This window comes from Cynocephalus volans, chromosome X (assembly GCF_027409185.1).
Source record: "Cynocephalus volans isolate mCynVol1 chromosome X, mCynVol1.pri, whole genome shotgun sequence".
Classification (NCBI taxonomy): domain Eukaryota; kingdom Metazoa; phylum Chordata; class Mammalia; order Dermoptera; family Cynocephalidae; genus Cynocephalus; species Cynocephalus volans.
In genome coordinates, this window is record NC_084478.1 from 177435969 (window position 1) to 177459822 (window position 23854).

The window sequence follows — 23854 nt, forward strand, 5'->3', positions numbered from 1 at the left end:
ATGCCCATTTTCCTACGTCATTTTCATGAATCTCTTTATGCCAAACTTTTCCTGATATTTCCAAACTCTCATGGAATTTCCGACAGTATAGAAATGTGTTCTGCCGAAGATGCAACCGTTCTATCCGTCCTACTCTTCCTACCTTTCCACCCCAAGTGCTTTGTTCATATGTCCTAGTTTTCTCTATACTTCATCCAAATAAGTGTCACGACTCCTTTGTACACTTTAGCTCGTTCAGTATTGACTTCAAATTCTGTTTTCTGATGCAAAACTTCTTTCCTTCATAAATGCATATATGTGTGTCTTTGTTCATGCACACTGGTCGATGTAACAGGAAATGTGTCACGATGACGAAATACACGTACCTTGGGGACAGTCTGCACACGGTCTTCCTTGGACGAGGGTGCGTGGTCACACAGGTTGGTGCCCTCTGCTTTAGAGGACTCAAGGGTGCTGGGCTCTTAAGCCCAAGGGTCACCTGAGGACACACAACTACAGGGCGAAGGAATAACAGGTGACTCGGCCTCTTCAGTCTTCCCTCAGCTGGGCCTGCCAGCCCTTCTCAGGAAACAGGCGTGATCGACCGCCCTGCAGCGTGACCACCCACGCCCCAAAACCCGAGCACGCACTCTCTGTCACACACACTCACGCCCGCTCACAGCCACGTACACGCCGATGTTACAAACCCACGATGCCTGGTGTGGACGCCCACAATCCAGCTCACTGTCTGTACAGCTCCCCCTGTACTTGCTTCCAGGATGAACGCTATTTTGAGCTCCATCTAGTTCCTTGTTTCGAAAGTATACACGGAAAAATCTGAAATGATCTTCAAGATGACAAAAGAATGAGCGTAGTGAGCCTCAGTGATGCAATCACCCAGGAATTCTTGGTGCAGTCACGTGAGTCCGTGGGCTCCAGGAGTTTTATATATACAAATGTGTCTTTATAGATATAGTTCTGTGAATCTCTTTACAACGTATGCAGTAAATATATCTGGATACGATAATTAAAACACCTTAAGAGTTGCACAGCCTACTTGGATATTATTCATGACTCACATTTGGCTGCTCTTTTCCAGTGTGAAACCTTTTCAGAGAATACTTTCGACAGATACAAAACAGCAATCCCAGTGATTTTTCTGATGACAAAAGCCTTAACAGACCCAATCAGAAGGGAAGTGCGTTAAATCAAAACAGTAAAGGCTCCTCTCACCACATGCTTTGGCCCGTGGCCCAAACAGCTTCTATCAAGGGTCTGCATAGAGTCTTCCAGATAATTTACGTTCCTATCTTGTCCTAATGGGAAAGGAGCTCACTTCTCTCCTCTGGAGAGGCAGGCAGGTAGGTAAGTAGGCAGATGGATAAGTGGGTGGGTGGTAGACAGACGGACGGTGTATCGTCAGATGCACAGACACACAGAGGCAGAGATGCGCAGAAATGGACGCATAGGTCGGTAGAGACAGATAAAGGTAGGTGCGTATAGAGACAGAGACGGATCACATAGAGTAGAGAGAAGGCGGCTAGTTAGATGGACAGAATGATGAGGAATGGTGAGCAGGGGACAGGCAGATGACAGGTAGGGACAAACATACGTGGATACAGAGGCGGACATTTATAAATATACTTGTATAGAAAACTGAGGATTGAGAGATACACAGAAGGATAGAATGGACCGACCATGAATAGCTAGACAGACGCAGCTGAAAACAGAGATAGAGAAAGATAAAGACGGGGATGGCACTCGGGGTTAGATAAATAGATCGATGCATAGAGATGCATAAACATACATAGGCGATGATATGTAAATAGTAATCTTCTCTTGCCCACAGGAGCCTGCGGGAAAACTAGAACATGGACAACGGCAGGATAAGTTTGTAAACTGATGCCGGGTTCTCAGAGGGCGAGACAGGAACACGCATCCAGTATTTGAGTCCAACATCAAAGCAAACGCTGCCTGCAGAGTGAGCATATGCGGATGAAAAGCAGAGACATACTCTGCATAGAGACGCCACAATCTGCAACGTCAGAGTGAGTTTCAGGTCACCAGGAAATGACATTCGCAAGCAGAGTAGTGCCAGCCTTTGGACTGTCACTTTTCTTCTGTTGCATTTGTTCCTTAGCTGAGGAGTAAAAGAGCGAGGTGACAGTGAGCACTGACTTCTCCAGTCGACAACGTGATTTGGGGAGGATGACCTGGAAGCCCTGTCACTTGGGAGCTTCTGTGAACTCCTTTCCCCAGTGAGGCTTCATTTACCTCTTAGGAGAAAACGAAAGAGCACGATCCTCAGCAGGTCGTCTCAAAGTGGGGCCCCTTTCTGGACATGAGCCCCACACCGTTCTGTCATCGTCACCCGATGCCCCCTCTACCGTGACTAGAGGTGTGTCGGAGCTTCTGTGCGGCTACTGGGTTGGGTTTCAAACCTTCCTCAAGACGTGGGTTTCCATAAAAGGATGAGCTGGCAGATCCCTTTACTGTAAGAAAGGCACCGTTTACAAGACTGCTTTGTAAATAAGGAAAACACCTTCTTGCCTCTTCTCGCACCTTTCCTTTGCCAGAGTCACTCCCCAGCAACGTTCCCACGTTTTTCTCTGAAAGTGTGCAGGTTTCATAGGGTCGCAGGGCCTGTGTGGAATAACTGGGTGGGAGTGAATGAATGCCTTTGCATTTTTCTACTATTTTGTTCATTCATTTTACAAATAGAGGTCACGCCTACGCGGCTAGTGGGGTCGTTTTGTACTTCAGGTGTAACCGTCACCATTACAGACTGAAGAATCGTGATTTGCCTCAGTTTTTTTCACAGGAATAGAAGAAATTAGACTTGTCGCCTTCCATACGATGAGCCATGATCCTCGACAAAGTACCCACATTCAAATGACCAAAGTCAGCCACATCGCTAATGGTACAGGTGACAACCGTGGGGAAACCGAGGGGTAAGTTTGGAACTAGGGGGGACCTCTGCTTTGAAGCACTCATATGGCAGTGCCCTCACACAGCGGGTGTCACCTCAGAACCATGGCGGGAGGGCGCTGAGGCCTGATGCTTGCTCAGTCTCCTCAGGCCCCCTTTCCCCAGGAGCTGCCAGCCTCTCTGACAAGCAGGGGGCTTGAGCCCCGAAGTCCAGCCGAGGAGCTCTCACGCACACACGCCAGCACGCCGTGCACACACTCACGCACACGCGCAGGCTGACAGCAGACACCTACTAGTCTTGCTGTCTGTACGCTGCTCCCACGTCTCCGGTCCGGCAATGTCCTGTGAAGCGTTTCTGCCTCCAGGAAAGAATGCCGTGCCCCAGTTGCCATAGCAACCAGCAGGTCATCACAATGTCCTCCTCGCCCTTCCCACCAGGAAGTACTCACTCGTCCTCAGGGGCAGAGCGTTGGTCTCGAGCTCCCTCGGTCACACGCGCCCGAAGCGGGGACTCAATGAATGAGCTGTGGAGCCGGGATGGACATTCTCCGGGAGGGGGCACTCGGGGCAGGGAGGAAGGGGAGGGAAGGGACATCGGGTCCTCTTCTCCCTTCGGACACACAGACTCAGCATCCAGGTCCCCTGAAACACCCCCTTTCCCTGCCACAACACGCGAGGTCGAGGACCGTCGATCCCTTTCAGGGGACGTGTGGACGAGGAAGCACGTGGGCAAAAGGCACCTGCGCGCCAGTGGGCGGCTGGGCAGGACCGCAGCACCCTGGGTCCACACAGGGACCGGGACGCGTCAGTAGAGTCGTCAGCACACAATGGCCCTGTGACCTCGGATGACAGGCAGGCGGGGAGGAGCCTGTCCCATCTGGAACCCGCGTTCAGCTCAGCGTGTCCCGCTGAGACCGCACTGCCCATGCACACTATGCTCGGACGCAGGTCTCTTATCACCTGGCTACCGGGCACGCGCTTCCTCTCTCACCGTCGTCCTTCCAGCCAGAGGGACAGAGCTGTCCTCTGATGCAGCCCTTCCTCCTGATCATGAGCTGGCTGCAGGCGAACCTGCTGCGGCCAAGGCCGGGCAGCGATGCGCTGGAAACGGGCACTCGGGAGGGACCGCGCAGGCCTGATGCTTCCGTGCTGGACATACGCTCTGCGTGGCTGATGTCGAGCCACCAGCAGGAGGTCCCCGACCGCTGAGTTGGCAAGGGACACCCAGCGTGCTTTCAGTCTTCGGCACCGCAGATCCTCCTCAGATGTATGATTGGCAATAGTTCCTACCATGCGTTAGGGTATCTTTTCACCCTCTTCATAACGTCTTTTGATCCATAGACCACAGTGTGTGTTTGGGAACAACGTGTCGTGTCAGGTGTTTTGCGTAGAACGGTCGCTGCATGGGCATCGGGTGACTGTTCTTAAAGCACCTTACTAGGCAGGCAAACATGATTGCAAACTCAGGACCCCACATCTTGCTCAGCTGCTTCTGCAAAAGGCCTTTTGTGCCCACGTTCATCAGTTGCTGCATCCTGTCCTGCATGAAAATAAAGAGGGAAAACAGTTTTAGCAGGCGTGACAGATTTTGGTCATTTGTCATGGAGAAATACCCTCGCTGTGGAGTTTCGAAGGCCTTTGGACTGCAGAGGCGTTTGGAGCAGACCTATACAGTCCATGGAACCAGCAAGTGCAGGTCAGAGGAAGTCAGGCCAAGGCCCAGGGCGGTTTTCTGCAGACGTTTCTGCAGGCCTTTCGGGCTTCGGGTCACCGTAAACCAGGTCCTACTGGTGACACATGTGGGAGGAAGGACTGCCCACGCCCAGAAGGGCTGCTGCAGGAGCGTCAGGAACTCTGTGACTGCTGCGGGGCGGGAACATGACAGGGGGACCTGCAGGCCAAGAGCACGCTTTAGAGCCACGGGATGCTTAGCGGCTGCCACAGGTGGAATCCCAAGAGGTGAGCCCGGGGAGCGGTGGCGGCTCTGTCCCCGCGCTTCCTTCCCGCCGGCGCCAGGGCGCGCTGTGTTCCCGCGCTGCAGACCGCTCCTGGCCCTCCGGAGCGCGGAGCCACGCTGCAGGGATGGGCGAGCGACACGACCGCCAGCGGGCACTTCCTGGGCCCCACAGGCGTGGGGCTGGCGTGCCCTCCGGTCTGCGCTGGCAGCAGGAGGCGACAAGGACAGGACGCTAACCCCGCTGCCGAGGGCCCCGTGCACGGTCCCCTCCCCGCCCTACCGCACGCACGCGGCCCCGCGGCCACCCTCCCAGCGCCCACGCCCGCCGGGCACGGGTCCCAGACCCCGGGCGACGCCCACGACAGGACATCTCCTCAGAGGTCCGCAAGGCCCTCCTCGTGCACACACCCTCGTGTCTCCGGACTTCAGGGCCGGGTAGGCGCCTCACGGGAGGGACCCTGACCTGGCGCCTCATGGGACTCCGCGACCCCCCGCTGGCCACGCGGCTCTGAGGGCCCGGGGCCGCGTGGGAGCAGTTGGCCTCGCTGATTGGTGGGCGCTTGCAGGAGGCGGGCTGCGTGGAGCCACGCCCCCGAAGGCACGCCCCCTAGCGGACGGTCGCGAAGGCATGCCCCCTAGCAGACAGACCGTCCAGTGCCGCCCTGCCCTGGCATTTTGTGTGTGGTGTGTGGGGTGTGTGGAGTGTGTGGTGTGCATGGTGTATGTGGTGTGTGTGTGCGTTATGGGTGTGGTATGTGGGGTGTGTGGAATGTGGTGTGCATGGTGTATGTGGTGTGTGTGTGCGTTATGTGTGTGGTGTGTAGGGTGTGTGGAGTGTGTGGTGTGTTTGGAGTGTGTGGTGTGCATGGTGTATGTGGTGTGTGTGTGCGTTATGGGTGTGGTGTGTGGGGTGTGTGGAGTGTGCAGTGTGTGTGGAGTGTGTGGTGTGCATGGTGTATGTGGGGTGTGTGTTATGTGTGTGTGTGTTGGGTGTGTGGAGTGTGTGGTTTGTTTGGAGTGTGTGGTGTGCATGGTGTATGTGGTGTGTGTGTGTGTGTGTGCATTGTGTGTGTGTTGTGTGTGGTGTGTGGGGTGTCTGGTGTGTGTTTCTATGTGTGTGTGTGTCTATGTATGTGGTGTGTGTGTGGCACACGAGGAGACGTGCGCACAGTGTAGATAAGGAGGATGTCTGGGGATGTGGTGACATTTCGCGGGTGTCGTGGAGGCCGCGTGCGTCTCTCTGGAGCCCTGATTCTTGTGGGCACGTCCTGCACTGAGCGCAGACGGGAGGACAGGGCGTCTGGGCGGGCTCTGGTGTCGTCAGGCTGGGGACAGGAGGGGGAGGCTGACAAAGTAGCTGCGGCCTGAGCTGGTTGCTTTGGCCCGGAGTGCTGCCAGCACCACGACTCACTGGACTAATCTTTTCACTCTTACCTGGTTTGAAATTTTTCACAAGACCAGGTTAAAATGTACGTTGCTTGAGCCAAGTCATCACATGTCCCTCTAATCCTGCCTCAGCACGTGTGGACGGATCGACTCGTGCTTCCAAGGACTGTGTAGGTGGGTTGGGTGCAGCTGTGATGAAGGGATTCGAGGACCCTGGCAGAAAGGAGGTGCGGAGCAGTGTTCTCTGGGGACAGGGGAGTGATGACTGCAGAGTAGAAGACCTCTTCAGTCTCTGTCCCCAACAAAACCAACAACCCGAATACCAATCTCCTCCTCATCCCCCTAACATGGCGCGCCAGGGAAACCACGGCCCTCACAGTGATCCTGAGCGCTGAACACACTGCACGACCCCGACTGAGATCCTCTGTGGGCAGGACCGCGGGGCAGACCGACTCTAATGCAGAGAGCCGGGTTCGGCTCATGACAAGCCCACCCGGCACGTCACGATCGCGAGGCCGTTCTGACCATGCCACGCTTCCTGACTGACGCACACACACGCACGACAGGTGGGCGGGTTCTTCCATGCGACGAGAGAGACCAGGTCCCGCCCTGACGCCCGAGACTAGAACTGAGTGATGCCTGTGACTGACAGGCATGGTTCTGCCCTACTCCCCGCCCCTTTATCCCCTCCTGATCGCTCATTGGTTGCAGCTCCGATTGCCGGTTTCTGCCCTACCAGCTGGTACAGACCGCTGCTTCGCCAACTTCGATGTCTCACCTCCCGAGAGGATCCGAGCAGGCACCGGGGCCAGGATGGGCAGGGCGGCAGGAGAAAGCTGGAGAGACTGACAAGAACTCGGGAAGTCGTTGTCGTGCTGTAAGAAACCCTTATAAACCTTCAGCCCGAGACCTTCAGATTTCAGCCCGGGAAACCCCAGATCCCTTATCTCCAAGAGGCCTGGAATCTGCTAACCTGGAGGGACCTCACATCCCTTCACCCACAGGAACGCCAAGTCCCCTAATACGTAGAGCCCAAATACCCTAAGCCTGAGGAATCACAACTCCCCTCAGCCTAAGGTACCCCAAACCCCTCAGCCTGGGAAACCCTAAATACCACAGCCACAGAGAGACCAAATTTCCCCAACCTCAGAGATCCTACTCAGCCTGGAAACGTCCTTCAGCTACAAAGACCCCCAAATATCGTCAGTGTCAGAGAACCTAAAGCCCCCTAATGAGAGACCTCAAATTTCCTTAGCCTGAGAGACCCCGAGTTTCCTCATCCTCAAAAATGCCCAATCCTTTCATCCTGAGGGTTCCAAAATTCCCTTTACCTGATGAATCCCAAAGCCTCTCAACCTGAGCATCCCAAATCTCTTCGGCATGAAAGACCCAAAACCTTGTCCTGAAAAACCCCAAATACTATCAGCCTGAGAGACCCCAAATCCCCTCGACCTCAGAAACCCCCAGAACCTCAGCCTGAGAGACCCCAAATCTCACTGGCCTTGGAGACACCAAATCTCCTCAGCCTGAGGGATTGCTGCTCCTTAGAGATCCAGACTGCTTTACTCCCAGAGTTTTCCAGAATCTCCAGGTGGAGATCCCAGAATCCTTCCTATGAGAAATGTTCATTTCTTCTCTCTGGAGCAGAACTCTGCTGGTCAGTGTAACCCGAGTCCCACCAGTCAGGGGACCTCAAGGTCTCCATGGGACTCCCCTGGCCCTCACCTCTCAGGACTCCCCTCGAAGACACCTAAGCCTTGACCCTCAGGCACCTTTGCCACCCTTCCTCAGATGCGTCAAGCTGCAGGGGAACCGAAACAAAACAGCTTACATTAGGTGGTCTGTCGTGGAGACCCCCCCCATCCCGTCAATAGCCCCCAGACCTCCCCAGCACCCTCCAGTCCTTGCAGGGTCCTCACATCTTCCTGGTCTGGACACCCCGGCCAAGTGGAGAAGACAGAGCCTGGTTGTGGGCAATGGTCTGGGCTGTGGCCCCCTCTCAGCACCCTCTCTTTCCACAGGAGCCTTGGCCTTGCAGCCGGGAGACTCAGGGGCCCTTCCCAGCCTTGGAGGTGGAGCAGGGCCTGCCGGCTTGTCCCAGCACCATGAGCTCCAACAGGTCCCCAGAGGAGAACCCTGAGGGAGATGCAGGGAGAACAGGGCGGAAGCCCACAGTGCGAGGTAGGAAAAGTCAAGCTGGGCTCCAAGCAGGATTGGTAGGAAGGATGCAGAGAGGGGGACCTAGTGACAAGGAGCTGGTGTCTGGTGGGCTGCAGACTAGTGGCCTGCACCTCTGTGCAACCCTGGCTGTGAATGTGCATGCAATGGGGACAATTGGTCCTGTCTGGGACATGGGGGAGAAAAGGTCACTAGAATCGAACTCTCTGTGTCAGGGGAGAGCAAGGCAGATGCTGTGTTCTTTCAAACAGGACACAATCTGGGGAGGGAGGTAACGAACGTCTTTATCCTTGTTTCACAGAGACCACCCCAAGACCCCAGGCTGTGTTCTGCTTGTTACGATTACAGGGCAGAAAAAAGGCCCCACTCGATGTTGTGACGTGTGCAGTAAATCACTGATGAACTATGTTATTTTCTCTAGGCTAAGATGCTTTCAAAGACATTTCCATATAATTCTCCAAGGAAGAATGGGTAGAGATGGGAAAATGGGAGAAAATTCGCTATAGGAATGTGAAAAGGAACTATAATGCGCTGATTCATTTAGGTAACTGCAAGTGCTGGTTGCGGACCGGCCTGGGAAATATAAAACAGGTCTGTCCCCGTATTATTTTGGCTCTCTCTTAGGCAGCTGCATCTGTCTACAGTTCCCTTCTGCACGGAGACAAATCTGGAGGGGAAATTTTGTTCTTCTTCTCTTTCTTTTTTTTTTTTTCTTTTTTTTTTTTTTTTCAGTGCACGGCTGAGTGTCGGCACTAGTCATGCAGAGCTCACATCTTGACCTTGTTCAAGACTCTCCCAGCACGCGCTGAGCCACAACGGCTTTGTGGTGCTTTCCATTGCCACACCCTTTGTTCCTCCTCCCACCTCTTCCCTTTTTGGACAAAGATTTGGCTTCTTTCCAGGTCGCAGAGCCCCTCGACCAGCTTCCATATGTCACCGAAGGCAGGCCAAACTCCATGTGGATGACCCTGCGGATTCCGATGAAGAATGGACACCTAGGCAGAAAGGTGAGAGGCCAGGAGGAATTAGAGGTGACCTCCTGAAACCAGCCTGGGTTGATGTCTCAGCTTTATCTCAGGAGTTAACAAAGGAGACCATGTTCTCTCAAAAACATAAATGTTCAACCGTCAAGCAAGGTGCAAAACAGTATATACAGTAAGAGGCTGTTCATATAAAGGTTTTAAACCTGTAAAATATTTACATATTTTATTTACAGATACAGTAATAAGTGCTAAAAGTATAAAAATCTGAATGTGAGTAAGAAATACCAAACTCAGAAGTATTATCACAAGAGAAGGAGGAAGGGCTGGCGGGTGGCTTCACTGCGTCATAGTTAGCTTTTTTGTTTGTTGTATTTTTATGTTTGAATTTTGAAATAAAAAGTAGAGATAAAAACATCTGAAGCAGCTGTGGCAGAATGTTCAAATGGGACTGCATGGTGATGGATTTGTAGGTTTTCCCAGCATTATTCCCCACACTTTTCTATATGTTTAAAGTCTATCATTCTTTCAAGTAATAATAAAAAAAAAGACTGTTTTTGCTAAACATTTTTAATTAATCAGCGGACAATTAACTAAACCTGAATTGAAGTGTAAATCCACCAAAAAGCTTTCTAACCCTAATCTCCTAATAGTTCAGTTATTGGATCAAGTGTCTTGGAAGAAGACATGACTAACCCCATGGTTTGTCACACATCAATTTATTGTTTCTTACTGTGGTAAGAAATCACATAACAGAAACTTACCCTCCTAACAATTTTTGAGTGTGTGATATCGTTAACTATATACACAGTGATGTGCAAGAAACTGCTAGAACGTTTTCATCTTGCATGACTAAAACTATACCCATTGAGCAACAACACCCAATTACCTCCTGCCCCAGTTCTTGGCAACAATTCTACTTTGTTCCTAGGAATTCGATTACTTTAGATACCTCATGTAAGTGAACCATGCCATATTTGTCTTATAGTGACTGGCCTATTTAACTTAGCAAAATGTCTTCAAGATTTATCCGTGTGGTAGCATGTGACAGGGTTTCTTTATTTTATAAGGCTAAATAGTATTCCATTGTATTTATATACCACATTTTCTTTATCCGTTCATTTGTCGATGGATATTTAGGGTGCTTCCACCTCTTGGGGGGAATCTCTCTCTTCCTCTCCTTATAAAAGCACTAATCCCGTCATGAGGGCCGCACCCTCATGAACTCATCTAACCCTAATTACTTCCCTAAAGCTCCATCTCCAAATATTATCACACCAGGAATTAGGGTTTCAACATACGAATTTTGGAGGAAAAAAGTCCAGTCACAGCACCCAGTTTTTAACTGGGTTGTGTTTTTGTTGTTGAGTTGTAGGAGCTCCTTATGTATTCTAGGTATTAACTCCTTATCAGATATATGGATTGTAACTACTTTCTCTCATACTGTAGGTGGCCTTTTCACTCCATTGATTGTCTCCTTGGGTCCTCAGAAGATTTTAAGTTTTATGTAGTCCTCTGTCTACTTTTGCTTTTGTCACTTATGCTTTTGGTGTCATTTCCAAGAAATCACGGCCAAATTCAATTTCTTGAAGCTTTCCCCCATGTCTTCTTCTTGGGAGTTTTATACTTTTGGGTGTTACATTAAGGTCTTTAATCTATTTTGACGTGATTTTTTATGTAGTGGAAGATAAGGGTTCATCTCCATTCTTTTGCATGTGGCGATCCAGTTTTCCCAATACCATCTCTTGAAGAGACTGACCTGTCCTCCACTGTGTGGTTTCGTTCAGGGTTTTTATTTCATGAAAGTTAAGCTAATTCATTTTTTAAATATAAATGTAATAGATACTTTGTGAACACAAGATGAAGGGGAGATAAGGATTGGTTTGGTTTGGTTTCATTTGTCCCTCTCTGGTTCAGAATTCTCTGTCCCCAATGAGAATCTTCTGAGCTTAAAAATATTTACCAACTAAAACACTGATTTCTCATGACCTTTTAGTCAAACCTCATCGGGTGGCCTTCAGAGTGGAAAAGCGTAAACAACGGACGGTGAGTACCTGAAAAATCCTATTGTTAAGACAATCTTCCTCATGGAAGATCCAAACACACATGTGAGAAGGAGAGCGGGCCGAGTATCCTGGGACTGCTGCCTCCCTTGTCTGATCACTTTAGCACAGTGTCTGATATCATCATTTTAAGAGTTAATAAGAGCAACAATAACCACCACCACTTGTTTATTTTTGCAATATATCAGACGTTATTTTGAGCATTTTGTATGAATAAACTCACTCAAACACTCACAACAATCCTATGAAGTTGGTACTATAAGCATAAGCATTTTGTGGATGAGAAAACTGAGGTACAGAAATGTTTGCTTATATGCCTGAGATCACAGTGAGTAGTGGTTCAGTCTAATCCAGTACTCCTTCCTTCTCTAAAGTACTTACAAGCTCATTCGAACTTTCATGTTCTATAAAGTTCATGCTGCCTTATCCGGACACCTCTACATTATTCATCTGACTGGTTATTTCAACCTAATTCTTCTCTGCTGTGCTAAGTGAGAGATATGCTAAGACCCTCTAAGGGAAGCTTGCAAATACACAGTCAATTTCTTCTGTGCACGGTCCCAGATGAAGACGGAGATAGTTCCTACTCTCTCATAAGGGACCCATTCAGATGTGAGAAAGCTGCTCCTAGCCCTGAGAAGTTTGAGGTTTGACTGAGAATCAACAGATAGGAAAATGACTTAGCACTTCATGTATGCTACACTGTCCAGAAGAAATGTATCCTGGTACTGATTTTAAACGCTCCTCCCTGTAGGAAGAAGTAACTGCTCGTTCCTCCGGGCCCGAATTAAGCAGATCTCATGCTGATTCAAATCATTTATTGAGCCTGCTGCCTCTGTCTTGGGAGCTCTTTGAGAGCGCGGTCCAGACCTGATTTTTCTCAGGAGTCCCAGGCCCAGCTGAGAGCCCCTGACGGCCCCTGAATGTTTTCTAAACGATTCCAAATTTTACAAATTAGAATAGATGTAACAGGGTCAAGAAGTGCTGAAGATAATATCTTTGAATCAGATTTCAACTGTAGAGATGGTTGAGGAGGTAAATCGATGTCAGGACTATAAGAGAAATTACTCATCTCATGTTTGTACTGTGTTTAAGGCCTCACAAAACACTTGGTGAACATTATTACATTTCATGTTCACTATACCATTAAGAATTAGAATGGATGCCAATTTATGGATTGGGAAACTGAATAGAATTAGCTAATGGTACACCCTTACTTAAGCAGAATTGGTACAGGAATCAGTTAATTCAATCCCAAAGTTAAATATTCCTTCCAGGATATGGCAGTTTGCAACTCTTAGCATCACTTTCTTAGTTGTCTAGATACACTTATGCCAACTGTTTCTTCTCTTCCCAAACTCACTGTTCATTTTCCAGAGGTGTTTTGTACCCTCTGTGCTTTTCTACATTTCTCCTTCCATCATATGTCTACTAGTTCATAGAAGATCCCCTCTTTTTCTCTATAAGCCCCTACCTCCTTCCTTCACAGACCTTGTTGAGTCTCCAGCTTGTCTTCCAAAGTATTCTCCCTCCCTCACTCTCACTTATATTTAGAAAGTTGAAGGAAAAGAGCCTTCAGACATGAGTTCTAGTCCTGGGTTGACTACCCCCTCAGGCCTTTCCCTTTCTCTCTGGTATTCAGACACTCCAGGATTTTCCAGGGATTGTTGAACCATTAACTAAAGTCATATATGTGAAAACAGGTTGCAAGCCCTAAGGAACTCAAGAAATCTATGTTGTCTTTTAATATGTGACTCTCACATTAAAGGAAATGTCCAGGGCACCTTCAAGTATTGAATCTAGAGTGAAGAAATTGTCAGAAACAACAGATTTACTAAACACAAGTGACTCAGAGAAGGCCCAGAACCGAGTGTCCCCTCCTGCAGAAGCAAGTACCTCTGGACTGCCCTCTGGACAAAAATTGGGTAAGAGAAAATAATTTGGGGACTTTAGTTCCTCTAGGTCCTTTAGAAAGGTCGATGAGTATGGTCTAGATATGTGGGGTAGCCTTTCGATAGGCCTGGGCTTAACCTGGACTAAGCTGAGACCAGAAGTTAGATGTAGTATTGAATAACATGTAAGAACAAACACCAACTCTGAAGTCACACACTTGGGTTATAACCCATGCAGAATCATTAGCGCCTTGGGCAGACATTATAAATTCTCTGAGCTCCTTAATGCTAATCTGTATAATGAAGATAAACACATATAGCTCATATATGGCTTAAAAGCATTAAATTAAATATAAAAGACCTGATACATGCAAGGTGTCCAATAAATCCATCTGTGATAAGAGAGACCACGTTTTCTTATTGTATATCCACGCCTTTGTTCAAAGCCTAATATGTAATGCAGCCTCAACACATATTTTGTGAATAAATAAATGCATGAATTAACTGTCTTGTGAGTAGAAAGTTTGGGAGGTTAAACCTGATCCTGGGAATCCAGAAACGAAAATTGAATTATGCACCTGTAGTCAGTGTGGGTGTGGAGTCTTAGTCTCTCTGAAATAATAGGTAAGAGGTAGTGAAGGGGTGGGGAGCCAGAGTATGTAGAAGGATAGACGATAATTTGATGGTAGGAGATTTCACATTTTCTGATGAAACGGGTACAAACACTCCAGACTCCTAAGTTCACTCACCTACTCTTCTCCAACTTAGAACTCAGGAGTGAGGAAACTGAAGCGAAGACGTATAGCCTGCGAGAAAGAAAGGGTCGTACATACGAGGAGGTCGAAGAGCCTGAAGATGATGACTACTTATGTAAGTGACCCTTTTGGCCCACTCATGGAGAAGGCTATGTCCTGGTACAATAATGTCATCTTGTCGTTTGACCCCAAATCATTCGTTTACTCTGGTGGCTTGGAGTACAGGATTGAGGCTAAATTATGTAAGTGCTGGGCTCTTTCTGAAGCTCTTCATATCCAGGTACATGCACTATACTTTTCCTAATCCCTGCTGCTCTCGCCTCCAGTTTGTGAGCATTGCCAGAACATCTTCATCGACAGCTGTCCGGCTCATGGACCCCCTACATTTGTAAAAGACAGTGAAGTAGCCATGGGGCATCCCAACCGCTCAGACCTCACTTTGCCCCCTGGGCTGAGAATTGGACCGTCGGGCATCCCCGAGGCCGGGCTTGGAGTATGGAATGAGGCATCCGATCTGCCGTTGGGTCTGCACTTTGGCCCCTATGAGGGCCAGATCAAAGAAGATGTACAGTCAGCCAACACTGGCTACTCCTGGGAGGTGAGAAGGGCCTATCTTACCCCGTCTTCTGGCTTCCTACATCCCTTCTGTGCCTTTGGTGGCATCCCCTTCTACATGCTGGACATCCCCTTCTACATGCTAGCACATGGATAGTGACAACATGGTTAGCTCTGTGTACTTAGTGGTCTTTGCATGAACCTGGAACTACTATTTAAAGGTCAGACGGTGAGCGGGAGAAAAGTGGCACAGAGACAAAAAAGTGCATTCTCCCTATGGGGCCTCAGCTCTGACTGGACAAACCAACTCTGACGTGTAGATGAGGCCGAGGAGCGCAGCATGTGTCGCCATTGGCGGCTGAATCCATGCAGGCTCAAAATGCGTTGATGACAGTAGAATAAAATCATTCTTCTGATTATTACCCGCCCCTCAACCCCCAGAAAGACTAACTTATTTTTCTGAAACTCAGATCAGCAAGGGGAGAAACCGCTGTGAGTATGTGGATGGAAAGGACAAATCTCGGGCCAACTGGATGAGGTAAGGCCAATAGGTTTCGGGTTCCAGCAAGGACACTCATCTCTCTCAAGCTCGGCTTCTTTCCTCCTCAGCATGCCTCCCTCAATGCTTTTCACACTCTCTGCTCCCCTTACAATGTTCTTTCATATTATGAACATCTAGGAAGAAAGAGATAAAATATAAATATTAACATTTTTTTAATGAAAAAACTAAATCTCTATGATAGCCAAAATTGGGGCACCAGGGTAAACCCGGAGGAGCCTAGATTCATTGGGGACGCTGGATTCGTACTTTAATTTATCTAATCAGCATTTATTAAGCACTTACTATATTCTAGTTTAGAAAATGGAGTACATCACATGAACAGATCACACAACCCATGCCCTCGTGGAGGACTATCACGGGCAGATGTGAAACATTTGATTACAGGAGAAGTACACAAGGCCAAGACAAAATAAAACAAGGGACCTCTAATCAGTGAGGGCAGAAATCTTGGCAGCTTCAGTGAAATTAAACCTGAAGCCTGAGAAGTGAGCTGCAGGGTGGTCACGGGCCTCTGTGCTGCATGGACCAGCTCTTTCCATGAGGGGCTCTCATTTTATTAGAAGATAAGAATATGAAGATGCTGTTATTATTCTGTGTTATCATGCTAAGACAAAGGGACCTCTAAGTTTCTATGGGAACCCAGGGAGGCAGGTGAATGGCACCTAGGTAAACTATGGGAGATTAGAGAAAGGTCTCTCAAAAGAAGATAGACGTGGGCTGAGTATAGAATGACGTGTGCTAATGCAGAAGCAGAGTACGTGATTGATCACACACCAAATTCTGTGTTATATGTAGAAATTGATTTAGAGTTTAGAGAAGTGAGAAGTCAGTGTTTTATAGCCAAGCAAGGTGGAAGTAAGTCTGGAATGGGGCTTTGAAGAATGGTTAATTAGTCAAGGGGGGGGGGAAGCATTCCAGGCAGGATGAGCACCGTAAGCAGGACTTGGAGAAAGAGGCTTAGGTATGAACAGCAGGTTCCTGGAGGAGGGTAACGGCATGGGCCGTCACAGCATGGGGGCCCTGACCATCTGGTGACAAGCCCAACATGGCCCTGACGGGTAGTGGAGACTCGCTGCCTGTTATTTTCTGTCCCTTTGTCTGCCTCAACCCCAGGTACGTGAACTGCGCCCGGGACGATGAGGAGCAGAACCTGGTGGCCATTCAGTACCACGGGCAGATCTTCTATCAAACTTGTCAGGTCATCAAGCCGGGCTGTGAACTGCTGGTCTGGTATGGGGACGAATATGGCCAGGAGCTGGGTATCATCTGCGACAGGGAGCCGAAGGACGAGCTCACGGCAGAGAGAGGTGGGTACCACTATTATTCTTTAAAAGGACAGAAAAGAAAGAATTCTCCTTGGGAATTTTCATGGTTCAACTCGTAAGTAGAGTAAAATGCAGTCTAAAGTCAGAAAAATTCCAAATCAGGTGCTTCTGAAATTAAGGATTCATTTCATTTGCCTTTGACTCTTAGGGACGATTTATAATTTAACCTTTTTGCTTTGATTTTATTTGTTAACTACTTTATATGCGAAATATATAACAACATATAGTCCTGACAGGGTTAGAGAGAAAGAACAAGTCTCAAGCACCTACCAGCTCTTTCATCAAGGTAGTTTCTTCTGGCTCTTTTTAGTATTACTCAATTTCTTCCATATTTCTAAATAACATGCATATGTTGCTTTTCATTCAGTCATTCTTTCAATTAGTCGTCATGTGAATTCCTACTCTGTAACAGACAATGTCCCAGGAACAAGAAATACAGACAGAACAAGATGATCAGAATAAGTGCCCTTGAGCAGCTGACACGTGAATTAGGGAAACACGCAGACACACACAGGCATGTGCATATCAGACAGTGATTCGTGCTTTCAAGAAAACTAATCTGGAAAAGTGCCTAGAGATCATCATGAGGGGAAGGAGGGTGTGACAGGGGACGGTCATCAGGGAAGGGTCCTCTCAGGACATAACACTTGAGAGGTGCAGAGTTGTGGGCAAAAGACTCCAGGCAGGGGGAGCAGCTCGTGCAACAGCCCTGAGGCAGGAGAGAGTGAGGGTGTGGGTGGAATGGCTGAGACCACCAGGTGAAGGAAGCAGAGAAGGGAGCAGAGGTCAGAGAGACACAGAAGCCTGGACATGTAGTGCCCATGATTCCGGCCAAGACACCGGGGATTTTCCTGAGATGGAAAAGATGGGGATTTTTGGTTAATTTTCAGAAAAATATCTGCAGTGGGTAATCCCCTTAGAGGCAACATCAGTCTCCAGGTAAGAGAGGATGGTGCATTGGATAAAGGTGGGAGTCAGGAGGTAAGAAGTCTGATTAGGGATATATTTAAAAGAACTTCTTATTAAATTTGAAATGGGCTAAGACAGAATGAAATAACTCAAGTAGGAATATTTGGTGTGTCGCCCAAGGAAGGACATATTTTCATTTTATGATTCGTGGGCACTGAGAGAGAAGCAATCCGTAATCTAGTTTAGACAGCAGGAACCAGAGTCCTTTACTCAAGGGGGCCTGGACCACTCTGAATTCCACTTCCTGATGGAGACACAGGTACAGAAGAGTCCTCAATTAAATGTCTTTACAATGAGGAAACTCAAATTCAGATTTACTCACACATGCTCTTTAACCACTACTATACACTGCCTTCCACATTTGTGCATCTCCAGACGAAGTGGCTTCTGACTTAATAGATCCCTTTCCCCTCATAAGAAAAGTCATTAAGTATGAGTCCATCAGTATTAGTCCCTTTTCATGTTGCTATAACACAATACCTGAGACTGGGTAATTTATAAAGAACAGAGGTTTATTTGGCTTATGATTCTGGGACAGCTGCATCTGGCATGAACCTCAGGCTGCTTCTACACATGGTGGTAAGTGGCAGGCAGTTGGTGGGTACAAGCAGCAAGAGGAAGCAAGAGAGAGAGAGGGGAGGTGTCAGGGTCTTTTAAACAACCAGCTCTCGTGGAAAGTAGTAGAGTGGGAACTCAGTCACTACTGCCACCCCCCCAGGTACAGCATTAATCCATTCATGAGGGATCTGCCCCCATGACTCAAACAGCTCCCAACACTGCCATATTGGGGATCAGATTTTCACATGAGTTTTGGGGGGCAGCACGTCTGGACTCTATCACCATCTATGTAATCCAGAGTGTTATTATATCTCAGTAGAATAAAATAGCTGCAGATGCTCTATCAGGAAACGTGCCCAGGGATTAGGGGGGTAAGAGGATATGATATGACTCAGAAGACACTTGTAGTGTGTGGGGGAAAGTCACTGCTGTTCCTTCTGTATAAGGACTGAAGCTGCCTCTGATGGTACTGAACGTCCCAAGTTTGGCTGATACACAGACAAGGCCTTTGATGTGGGTTTTCGGGATTTCGGAGGAAGGTGTAGTGAACAAAAATGGAATGGAGAATAGACTGTAAAGGAGCACTCGGTGGGAGACAGCAGGCATTAACACATCAGGAATGATTAGTGGAGCAGGCCTTACCATACGACAGAGCAGATGGCCCAGACAGTGTTGTCTACACCTCCCCTGACTAAAAACTTCCTCTTTCAGCAGAACCGAAGCCAGAGATCCACCCATGTTCTTCAAGCCCTCTGGCCTTCTCCAATCAGAAAGGCATCAGGAAACATGTGAAACGCGATTACTCCTCTCAGACCTTCCCAGCGACATCTGCAAGAGAACATCTCCAGGCAGGCAATCTCTATCCAGTTGCTCAGAATCCGGAGCAGCAACGTTCTGATCCACACAGCTGGAAAGACGAGGGCGAAGGTCAAGAGGTCGAAGAAGGGTCCAACCCCTTATATAAAAGGGCAAAGCAGAGGAGGATTTCAAGCACATTTCGCAGCCTACCCAAAGGCCATGTGGGGAGTTCTAGAGAGAGTGAGATGGAACAAGAGTCTAGAACAGGCCAGAAAGTGAATCTAGAGGACACAGGCAAGTTATCTGTGGGGGTAAGAATCTCAAGAATTACAAAAGTCAAGGGTAGAGAGTGTGGGAGAAGCTTCAGTAAAAAGTCACCACACACAGAAACAAACACACACACCACACCACACATAAACACCCCACACACTACACACTCCAAACACACCACACACTCCACGCAACCCACACTCCACACACATAATGCACACACACACTCCCCATATACCATGCACACCACACACTCCACGCACACCACACACTCCACACACACCACACACATCACGCACACCACAGACACCACACATAAATACACGCACCACACACACTACACACCAAGCAGTCCATAACATACACAAACACACACATTTGAATTATTACAGCTTGGTTGGGCTGGAATCTGTCTTGAGTCATAAATTATAGCTGGTTATAGGTAGACACTTGTCTTGATTCTCACATCTTTCCATTGCCTCATAATTGAAAAAGTTATTGCACCTGTTTGGGCCAGTGTCCAGGTCGGCTCAGGAACTGCCACTGGCCACTGGGAGACTGAGGCTGGCTGAGCTGGGGCCCCAGCCTCAGTCCCAGGCATGCATGCTGCTGGCTGTGTAACTGGCTGTCATATCTCCATCCATCTTTTCCTCCTTGCAGTTTTTGGTTGAAGAAACTGGGCTGTTGACCTGCAGAGTGTCCTGAGGATGGATTAGCTGGGGGCGCCCTGGCGGTTAGGATTTAATTGTCCTGCCGCCTGGATTCCTATCAACGGTGAGATCTGCAGTTCGTAAGCTCCATGTTCTGTTATTTGAGAGTTAAAACACGCTGTGGTTATACATATGATTAAATAAAATTTTCATATGTAAAAAACCATGTTCTGTGTAAAGTATATGCTACAGTATAAGTATAGGTAATGTGCACAGTACAGATTTATATATCATGCATCACATAACAGTCATATATATTTACAAAACTTATAAAATTTATTGATATAATATATGATAAATAAAAGTTTATTTTAGTTTGATAAAAAACACAGAACATGAAATCTAGCATTAGTGGAATTGAGCATATTAGCAATGTGAAGCAATCACCACATCCACCCACGTAGGGACAATTGTTATCAGCCACAAAGAAGACCACAAACCCAGTAACAGCAGCTCCCCATTAACCCCTGCCCATGGACCCTCCTCCTGCAGCCCCTCTGCCCACGTCTCACCTGAGCACACAGAGACTCTGGCTCCTCCTCCTGCAGACCTCCTGGCCAAAGAGATCTTCCTCGTGTAATAATCCCCCCCGCACTGTCACAGTTCCCTTCCTCTATTGCAATCATCCCCTCCTCTGTTCCAATGGTCCCCCTCCCGAATGCCACAGTCCCCTCCGCCACTGCAGTCGTCCCCTCCCCTATTGGAAAGAGTCTCCCCCCCCTTGCAATAATCCTTTTAAATAAAGTCTCCCCTTACTAAGTCCAGATTTGCTTTTCAGTTGATCTCACCACCCCCACCTCATGCTGTTACCTGGCCCAGGTCCGGCTGTCTGCTCCCTTTCAAAAATAAACAACATGAAAGTCAAGGAGCCAGGTGTGAGGTCTCGCCAAGGCTCCACCTGGTTTGCACTCCCGTCCTTGCTGTCATCTCAGGGTCCTACTTCGGGGTGGAATCAGCACAGCTTGGTTGACGTCTTCCTTGGTTTCTCAGGGTCTGGATAGTACGTGCCTTGTGGCAAGTCTGTGGCTCCATGACATTAATTCTATGAAAACAACTTTACGTTCATGTAACTGATGTCATATTGCCTATAACCAAGGCTCCAAAGATTAACTAACCATGGGAAAAGAGGGAACTCAGAGAACTGCATGCCAAGAAAAAAAACCGGGTCCGTTTAAAATCTCTTAGAGCCCATGCACTTTTAGGCTCAAACATGGCTCCAGCCCTGCTCACCCAACAATAGGACCCGGGTCTTCTGAGGTCACAGACGAGGAAGTGGGTCCAACAAGACAACCCCACCCCCTCCCGAGCTTGCACCCCCCAATTCCACAGGCCGGCCCTGCACCGTCCTGGTCTCTCTCTGTTAGCAGCACCTGATCTACTGTTGACTTGCTCACTCCACTGCTCCTGCCAGAAAGCACTTTGGGTACATTTCCCACATCCACCCTACCGAGCAGGGAGGAACAGGAGTCCCGGCCCCCAGCTCTTCCACCTCCGCCTCACCAGCGCACACGGGGGCTCTACCCAGGGAGACGTGGACCCGGGTTGGTCGGCATGGAGGGTTTTCAAGGCTTTTGTGTTTGCTCACGTTCTCCTGGCAATGACTTTTTAAACTATGTGCCTTTTTGCATGTTTAAGAATTGGCATGCAATATTTTCACGGAGCAAGCAGCAAGGACACGATTTCTAGCATCTAAATGGACGTTGACATTGCAAACCAAACTGTCCCTTTCAAATTTGTCTGATGGAATCTGAACACAGTAAGGAATTTAAACCCAACACCATGCACTTAACAGTCCACAGAATCCCTGGTACACTGGTCGGCTGTTTCTGAGGGATGACAGGTGCACAGGCCACAGATCAGGGCCCCTGGATCATGACTCGGCCTATCCCTGGTGCATGCTGAGCTCTCTTATATGTTCTTTCATTTACTGTAATTGAATAAGCACCAGGAGCCCAACACCCACAAAAAAGCCACATGCCACCACCCCATCCACCGTGTCCCCCATCCAGGCAACCCCCATGCCCTCACTGGTGTTCCTTTCCTTTCCATGGGCTTTTTCTCATCTACATGCGTGGCTGCATCAGTCTCCTGGCACTGCTGTAACAAATGACTACAAACCGGTGCTTTAAAACAACAGGAATGTGTCCTCTCCCAGTTCCAGAGGCAGAAGTGTGAGATGCAGGTGTGGCAGGGCCGTGCTCCCTCCAGAGGCTCCAGGGAGGATCCTCCCTGCCTCTTCCACCTCCCGGTGGCTCCAGGCGTCCCTGGGCTTGTGGCCGCATCACTCCAGTCTCTGCCTCCGTCTTCACGTGGCTTCTCCTCTGTGTCTGTGTCTCCTCTTCTGTCTCTTGTGAGGACACCTGACATTGGAACAGAGCCCACCCTACTCCACTAGAACCTCATCTTAACTAATTCCATCTGTAGAGACCCTATGTCCAAATAAGGTTGCATTCTGAGGTTCTGGGGGGACGTGGGTTTTGGGGGACACTATCCATCCACCACGGTGGTGCTGCTGGGGGGCTTGGGGTTGGGAGTGAGAGAAGTTATCCAGACTCATGTTCTGAGCAGTGGGGAGAAGGAAGAGGGGGCGGAGGCAGAAAGGGGAGTCTGGGGCGTGCTCATTTCTCATGCCTGGTGACCTTCCCGACGGGGATGTTGGGTATGTGAGTCTGAGTTTGGAAGCAGCATCTGGGCTGCGACTGTGAAGCCGAGAGTCGTCAGCACATGGAGTGTGTAAAGTCATGAGACTGTGAGATCATCAGTCCCAGGTGCAGATGGAGGACACGGGGTGGGAGGATGGAGCCCGGAACTCCACGGGATAGTCTGAGAGGGGGACTTGTTGGACGGAGGCTGAGGAAGGCCTCAAGGTGGGAGAGACCCGAGCACGTGGGGCGCAGCTAAGAGCGGCTGTGGCAGGAGGGTGCTCGTGCCTGCGTGTGGCTGCCAGTCAGGCGGGAGTGGGGCGCGAGGGCCAAGGTCCAGCAGGGGAGACCACCGGGGCGCTGGAGGCACAAGGCCCACATGGATCGACGGGGGTTCACGTGTTTCCGAGTCCTCAGCCCACGGACGGCGATTAGCCCTGCTGCAGCTGAATGCGTCCTCCAGTTTCTGTCGAGGCCACCGTTCCGGCCTCCTCGGGCCCAGTGCAGTGGCCTCTTTCCTCCCTGTGTTCAAACTTCCTTTGGGGACTTAAAAGCACCTCTTTGCCCGCTGCTCTCCTTGCCCTCTTGGTTTGAGGATGGACAGAAAAGGGAGTGTTGGCCAAAAAATGTGGTAGACCACGGGACCTTCAGTGTGGCCTCTGTGACAGTGGTGTCCCACGCAGCCGTGTGCGTCCTTCCCCCTGAAACGCATTCTCTCAGCTTCAGGGAGTCAGACTGTGTCCGGTGGTCTGGGCAGGTGTTTGTGGCTCCATAAACGCACCCACGGGAGCGAGCGTGTAAGTGGCGTGTGTGTCCCGCACATATGTAACCAGGGAGTTTGTGAAAGTGTCCACACCCACAGTCAGCCCAAATAGGCCTCAGAGGCAGGCAGCTCCTGGCCCCAGTGACCACCTAGACACCAAGGTGCCCAGTTGGGATGACTAGACAGCATTTCCTAATGTGGGGTCCCAAGACAGAACTGTGAGGTACTGCAGAGCCAAACACACTTAGAAAGCTGCGCCATCCTGGGAAGAAACGCATGCCGGGTGGAGCTGGTCTTACTTGACCCAGAGGTTGCAAGACACGCCAAAGGCTGTTTCAGGGAGTGGGCCCTGAGTTCACTATGCCCGCTGCTCTGGGGTCCCCACCGCAAGCCTCAGGCCCTGCTTCCTTTCCTTTGAATCCCACCGCAACCCATGGGGGTGCAGGCTCCTCGTGGGCACATGCCTCCATGGGCCCTGTGGGTCGGGGCCACTGGCAGGGATGAGCCTGGCACAGTCTCAGACAGGAGCCACCAGGGTCACAGGCCCAGGGGAGCTGCAGGAAGACCCAGGGTTTGACACCATG

General features: G+C 49.4%; 1 protein-coding gene and 1 pseudogene across 1 annotated transcript; both read left to right on the forward strand.

Annotated features, from left to right (window-relative positions):
* Nucleotides 1-8355: 8355 nt before the first annotated feature.
* Nucleotides 8356-12394, forward strand: LOC134368629 (histone-lysine N-methyltransferase PRDM7-like; annotated as a pseudogene).
* An 848-nt stretch (nucleotides 12395-13242) lies between these two features.
* On the forward strand, nucleotides 13243-23282 carry LOC134368630 (histone-lysine N-methyltransferase PRDM9-like). The gene is made up of 7 exons (XM_063085052.1): nucleotides 13243-13396; nucleotides 14132-14233; nucleotides 14445-14716; nucleotides 15144-15211; nucleotides 16349-16542; nucleotides 18802-19014; nucleotides 22813-23282. Exons 1-7 carry the CDS (start codon nucleotides 13243-13245, stop codon nucleotides 23280-23282), a joined length of 1473 nt encoding a protein of 490 aa, XP_062941122.1.
* Nucleotides 23283-23854: the final 572 nt, after the last annotated feature.